Raw genomic sequence first — 7,165 nt, forward strand, 5'->3', positions numbered from 1 at the left:
CAATCATGTATCTTTTGTTTGGACGTGTGTGTGTGTGTGTGTGTGTGTGTGTGTGTCTGTGTATGTGTGTGTGTGTCTGTGTGTGTGTGTGTGTGTCTGTGTGTGTGTGTCTGTGTGTGTGTGTGTGTGTGTGTGTGTGTTTGTGTGTGTGTGACTGCAAAGAAAAAGACCTGGAATGATATACAGTAAGGGTGAGGGGAGTTGGTAGGGGAGTATGGTCAAAGACTTTATCATTATCAGTAATGGTTTAATATTTACAAGGAAGAGTAGCTATTCATGTCTTACTGATATAACTAAAAACTCATTTTAAATTTAGGGAAAAATATAACTGTCATGCAGCTGGTTTTATTAGGATCTTCTCTTGCCCTTTCAAGATAAGGAATTAGGAGTGCTTTGCTTTTTAGTTCTGTGATCTAAAAAAAAGTCACACTTTGTGGTGGTTGCTGTCACTGTGATGTACAGAGAGATTTTTAAGTCCAGAACTCACAATGTGGTTTGTTTTTTTAAGCACATTGTTATAATTAGGGTCAAGTGCTACCAAGTGGTATTACTTGGGTCATCGTTGTGAGATCTAAACAGCTTAGATAGGTTAGAACAGTGGTTCTCAGGCTTTACTTTAGATTGAAGTCACCTGTAGGGCTTGTTAAACCATAGATTACTGCCCATACTCCCAGAATTGCTGATTCACTAGGTGTAGGGTGCATAGAATTTGTAGTTCTAACAAATCCCCCAGCTGATGTTGGCCAGGGACCCTAGTTTGAGAACCAGTAGGTTAACAGTATGCCTTGTTTAAGATTGAGTTAAGGGTGCTTTTACTCATTAAAAACAAAAACAGAAAAAGAGAGTCAGGAATAGGAGTAAATGTGTGGCTAATTGCCTCCATGAACACCTGCCTCCTTTGCCATGAGACCATAAGAACTGGATGGTTCCCAGCTGCCACTGAACGTTTGGATCAAAGATACTATAGATGAACCCTGATCAAAAGGGGGTAAAATGTGAAACGGAATTCCAAATTTTCATAGAATCCAGATTTTCTGGAGCCATTGAGGCTGAATGAACTCCTGAAACTGTTGCCCTAAAATAATCGTTAAACCTTAAACCAAAAAATGTCCCCCAAAGTCTTCAAACCAAACAATAATTTAGCTTAATTACTAAAGAATGTCTGTCTTGAGCATTGTGCTCTTTTAAAGAACTATCTGTATGGGATCAGATTGACAACAGCAACTCGAAAAGGTGGATAGGAAGTTTATTGGGCAGTGACTTTATGTTAACAGTGGGGGGAAAATTTGGAAAAGGAAGGTAAGAATGGTTGTACAACTTGGAGAATGTAATTAATCTCACCGAGTTGTATATGTAGAAATGGTTGAATTAGTGTGTTTTGCTGTATATATTTTCGACAACACCAACAAAAATAAAAGAAGTTATTAAAATAAATCAGTAAAATAAAAAAGTGAAAAAAAATTTTAAATGAAAACTTTATTAGAACATTAAATAGTAAATTCATAGACTCAAGGAGCAAGGGCTAAAAGAAAATAAGTGATAAAATGCGGGACTTTAAAAAATTGTTCCCTAAACGTTACCCAGTTACTTCATTCTGTGTTGAACAGGCTTCATTTAGAGTTTCTCAGAGTGGGCCCCCAGTCTCCATTACCGTCTCAATTGCTTTCCCTCTGGCAAGCTTTATTTATGACAAGCCCCTCGACAGGCTAGTTTAGCCTGACAAGTCATTAAACTGTTCATGGGAGCGAAATCCATAGTTTACTTGTGCTTAGACTTTTTGAAAAAGCCTTCTATGAAAGTTAAGTCTTCCTGCCTCTAGAGGCCACACTTGTTTTATTGCCCACTTGGGCCGTGCCTGCCTCACACCTAAAGTCTGCAGGAATACTTACTGGTTTAAATTGGTGTCTGAGTGCGTTTTGGTCCATAAGTAAGGGCCATAAGTAACATGAACTCTCTAATGTGTCTCTTTAAAAAATGAGCCCCCAGTTAGATGCCTTGGGTTAACTAGTTTGGCAGTTATTTTGTGTGTTGCTGAGATTCTGCCTTCCCTCTCACTGAGGTGTGTTTGCTTGGATGACAAGGAAAGATGGAGCCCTCAGCAGTTGTTAAAACACAGCTTCATAAACCCTCAGCCAAAAATGCCTTTACTGGAACAAAGTCCTGAAGGTGAGTCTGTTAACCATTCTTTTGTGATACCATGTTTGACATTAAATTATTTTGAAATTATACATAGACCTAAAATTGGAAGGGACTGCGTGGGTTATTTATTTAATCTATTTTATACAGAGCTATAAGGACTCCGGGTTAGCGCAGTGGTTAAGAGCTCAGGCTGCTAACCAAAAGGTCAGCAGTTCGAATCCACCAGCTGCTCCTTGGAAACCCAGTGGAGCAGTTCTACTCTGTCCTATAGGGTCACTATGAGTCCAAATCAACTCAACGGCAATGGGTTTGATTTAGTTTTTTACAAGGAGCCCTGCTGGGTATTGTAGATCTTCCAATATTTTTATGTCTTTTTCTTATTTCCCTTTTACCCTTTGTGATATCATCTCAGATTCTGGAGGACAAGATTATGTTGAGACTGTGATTCCTAGCAGCCAGCTACCCAGCGCTGCGTTCTTCAGTGAAACACAAAGACAGTTTTCACGCTATTTCATCGAGTTTGAAGAACTGCAGCTTCTTGGCAAAGGGGCCTTTGGAGCTGTCATCAAGGTGTGATACTTAGTTGTCCCCAGTTCATGTTAGAGCCCCTTCTCTGTTCCATTTCCGCAAAGACTTATGACTTGACTTCTATTTGGGGGCGGGGAGAGAAGTTGAATGTCACCATTTGAAACTGTGATCATCTACACCTTCTTGGAATTAAAGGCTTTATTTAAAGTTATACTGGACACATTAAGGATGCATCACTCCTCTTTCCTTGCTCAGTGTAGAGCCTTGCCATGGAAAATATGTGGTTGTAACAGCACCTTGGTGGAGTCCACACCTCTAAGTGAAGCGTTTTTGTGTGCTTTGAATCAGAAAGAAAATTGTTCTCTTTTTCTCCTATCCGCTGTTAGAGTAGCAGTGGATAAAAAGGTTTCAAGGTTAGAACGGAGATGGAACTCTAGCTGGGACAGGGCTCCAGATGGTTTTGACGGCTTTTATTTTCCACCTGTTATTGAGCTGGAAAATGAATGATATATAATTAAGGTGTCCCGTTGTTAGATCTTTCTTTCTTCATTCCAGTGTCTTTGGGTGACTTTTATTATTATCTGCCCCTTGCAGAAAGGGGTTTCAACTGCTTTTATATAATCAGTATTTTTATTGAATTTAGGAGACCCAGATTAATACCCATATTATTAAATCCAGATAAGGCATATGTCATCTTTCACATATGAAGGTGGTCCACCATCAGTAGAGCATATGTCTGTGTAGGATTCAGAGATAATTACTAGGAAATATTACTATACTAGAAAGTACATGCTAGTATTACTCGGGAAGACCTTTTATACCAAAAAAAAAAAACTGAATTAGTTTTTATGCAGTCATCAGAGACAGATAATCTTAAGCAAGTTTTTAAAAGGAAGTTATAGTATCATGGGAAATTTTCAGCTTTCTCTTTAAAGAATAGACATTACATTTAGATAACAAAATAGTTCTGCTGTGGGCAGACAGAGATCCTGATCCGGATGATCGTAGTTATCTTAAAGAGGAGTGGATGGTTCCAGGGTATACTGTCCCCTTAACTCCTAATGTAATTTTGGTCACATCCTTTAACTTCTTTACACTTTACATTCTTGAAGTAAAACATTAACTAGATCTTCATTTCCTCACAAGTACTTAAGAACAGTGAGTAAGCGCATTTAACAAACAAACAGTTGCTGTCCTGTGACTCTGACTCGTGGCAACCCCATGTGCGTCAGAGTAGAGCTGTGTGTGCCCGATAGGGTTTTCAGAAGTAGATCGCCAGGCCTTTCTTCCAAGGTGCCTCTGGGTAGACGTGAACCTCCAGCCTTGAGCTGAGCATGTTAACTGTTTGTACCACCCCGGGACTCCATATAACAAACATATTTTAGTCATTTAAGCCCCCAAGTTTTTTCTGTAGTTTCTCCCTGTAAGAACCCCCCAGCCCCCACACTTCATCTCTGTGTTTCTAGGTTAAGGTAGGACAGGCTGCTCCATGATCTCACATTGTAGGCAGTTGGATCCATTACTGTTTATGCACCTTTCCATTTTAGTAAACGAGCTCCAGTGTAGCTAGCTCCACGTCCCAGTCGGCGACTTACAGTGTATTCCAGATGTCATATTGTCACGCTTAAGACCGGTAGCTTACATGTATGAACAGAGAGCACATTCCGTGTTTCAGGTCATGTGCCTGATGTTTTACAAACATCGTCTTTCATGCCCACGATGCTCTTATGAGACAGGTGTTATCCTCGTTTTCCAGATGAGGGAACTGAGGCTCGGAGGAGCTAGGTAGCTTGCATGAGTTTACACAACTGCTGAGAGATGAAGCCAGCATTCAGACCTACGTCTGTTTTGCTCCAAAGCTCGTGTTCTTGCCACTCCTGCCACACACAATAAGAAATGTGGAACTCACTTAATTTACAGTACTCCTCAGTCCCTGCGTGGTGCACGTGGTTAAGCATTTAACTACTAGCTGAAAGGTTGGCAGTTCAAACCCACCCAGAGGCACCCCGGAAGACAGGCCTGGCGATCAGCTTCCAAAGGTCACAGCTTCGAAAAAATCTATGGATGGTCCCACTCTACACATGGGGTCACCATGAGTCGGAATCAACTCCACGCCAACTAACCAGTTTAGTACACATCAGTCATAAATCTTCAGTCTCAGTAACAAAATTAGTGAGCAGTAATTGTGTTAATAGCAGTTACTATTACTTATTGGGTACTTTTTCTGTGAGGTCTTGATCAATGTGCTTTACCCACATAATCTCATTTAATCCTTACAGTCACCCTTTGGGATAAGGGAAGTGGTATAAATGCCATTTTACAGATAAGAAAATTGAGTCTCGTGGAAATTAAGTAATTTCCCAAATCCCTTATAGCTTTATAAGTCAAAGAATTAGAATTTGCATTCAGGTCTGTTAAAATTTTTAGAGTTTAATCTTCAGTGACTTTAAGTGTAAAAAAAAAAATCAGAAAAACTAAAATCATCTGAAAGAAGGCACTGACTTTTTAAAAGTTTCTAAATAATTATAATTCTTTTTAAAACAAGGTTTACTTAAAAATTTAGATAGCAGATGTGCTGTTGGAAAAGCAGGGAAGTAAATGTCAATCAAATTAATGACTAAAGGAGATTTTGTTTTCCCAGGGTCTCTTAGCAAGCTAAATAAATCTAGACTGGGGTGAGACACTTTCTAAGTTTTTGCAAATGCAGACGTCCTCCAGGTTAACAGCTGCAGACATGTGGTTCTCACTGAGAACTTGGGGTTCTCCAGGGAAGGAGTGGGGAGACGCGGTGTAACGCCAGTCTGCGAGGTTCCCCGCGGATGACGGTACCCGGGGCCTTCTTTCCCTTCCCCCGCGGCAGGTGCAGAACAAGCTAGACGGCTGCTGCTACGCCGTGAAGCGCATCCCCATCAACCCCGCCAGCAGGCAGTTCCGCAGGATCAAGGGCGAGGTGACGCTGCTGTCGCGTCTGCACCATGAGAACATCGTGCGCTACTACAACGCCTGGATCGAGCGGCACGAGCGCCCGGCGGGCCCGGGGACGCCGCCTCCGGACTCGAGGCCCCAGGCCCGGGACGGGCGAGGCGCGCTGGGGCCGCCGGCGGGCGACACAGACGGCACGGGCAGCGTGGAGGCCGCCGCGCCGCCGCCCATCCTCAGCAGCTCGGTGGAGTGGAGCACGTCGTGTGAGCGCTCGGCCAGCGGCCGCTTCGCCGCCGCCGGCCCGGGCTCCAGCAGCGACGAGGACGACGAGGAGGACGAGCGCCACGGCGTCTTCTCGCAGTCCTTCCTGTACGCGCGCGGGCGAGCGCAGGTTTCCTCCTGGGGTGGCCCCGGTCGGGAACCCGGCTAACGCCCCGCCGGGGGAGAGTGATTCATGTACAAATCCAGGCTGTGGAACGTGTTCAGAACAAAACAAAAAACAGGAAGAAATCATCTTTTAGAGAACACCCAAATGCAATTTAAAGTGTTTTGTTTTAATTTCATTATCTTCAAAAGATCTTTAAAATCCAAGCTCTAGAGAAAGGCACAATAGAAGTGACTTGCAGTATCTGATCTTAATACATTTAATAGAATTTCTTAGCAGGCTTCTCTTCAGATAAGGGCTTCCAACTCTGTGGAACATTTTCAGAAATAATTTGAAGTCCTGATAGGGCCAACTGCAGTTCCCATAAAGATTACCAAATCAATAATTAGGATCCTAAACTAAGGTTTATGTATCTCAGAATCCACCGCGGTCATGTACTTCCATGATTGTGACCTGGTTTTATTTCATTGGATCCGGTTGGATAGAATTTATCCTAACTCTTAGCTATTAACTTTTTTCAGGAAGATTAAGCTAATTTGTATTTAAATCGAGAGTTCTGTTTTGCATATTAGGAAGGAAAAATCAGCATGGTGGTGTGCAAAGATGCTTGCCCTGTGGTGATGGTACAGTCTAGCCTCTTTGCCTTCTAGTAATTAACAAGCCTGTGGCTCTTTCCAAGCCTTGGTGGCGTAGTGGTTAAGAGCTACCGCCGCGAACCGGTAGATCAGCGGTTCAAACCCCACCTGGCGCTTCTTGGAAACCCAGTGGGGCAGTTCTGCCCTGTCCTGTAGGGTCGCTATGAGTCGAAATCTGCTCCACGGCGGTGGGTTGATCTTTAGAACTGTAACAGATAGTGCTTTCTCTAGCATTGCTTTATTTCTCTTTTCAAGACCTTCAGATTCTGAAAGTGACATCATCTTTGACAATGAAGATGAAAACAGTAAAAGTCAGCATCAGGTAAATGTAGAAATTACACCATTTTATAGGGCGGGTGTGTTATAAACCTCAGGTAAAATATTAAAGCCTTAATCTGACATACACATGTAGAAGCCATCAAATGTAAAACATGATTCAAAATATATGCTACTCATATATTACAGACTTTAATTTATCCACATAATAAAATATGCCTGCATTTAGATGAGAGGAGCAAATTGAGACACTGCTGCTGTTTTTTTTTTTTTTTTTTTT

The 7,165-nt window shown here is 42.2% G+C and overlaps 1 protein-coding gene across 5 annotated transcripts in view; it reads left to right on the forward strand.

The window, feature by feature from the left end:
• Positions 1-7,165, forward strand: part of EIF2AK4 (eukaryotic translation initiation factor 2 alpha kinase 4) — a 117,253-nt gene that overhangs the window by 54,797 nt on the left and 55,291 nt on the right. For all 5 annotated transcript variants that reach the window (XM_004380617.2, XM_023735121.1, XM_023735122.1 and 2 more), the window contains 4 exons: positions 2,060-2,166; positions 2,552-2,709; positions 5,528-5,958; positions 6,865-6,931. In XM_004380617.2, the coding sequence (XP_004380674.1) occupies positions 2,060-2,166; positions 2,552-2,709; positions 5,528-5,958; positions 6,865-6,931 (763 nt within the window). The remainder of the gene's footprint in view (positions 1-2,059; positions 2,167-2,551; positions 2,710-5,527; positions 5,959-6,864; positions 6,932-7,165) is intronic.

Source organism: Trichechus manatus, unplaced genomic scaffold (genome assembly GCF_000243295.1).
Source record: "Trichechus manatus latirostris isolate Lorelei unplaced genomic scaffold, TriManLat1.0 scaffold00076, whole genome shotgun sequence".
Classification (NCBI taxonomy): Eukaryota; Metazoa; Chordata; class Mammalia; order Sirenia; family Trichechidae; genus Trichechus; species Trichechus manatus.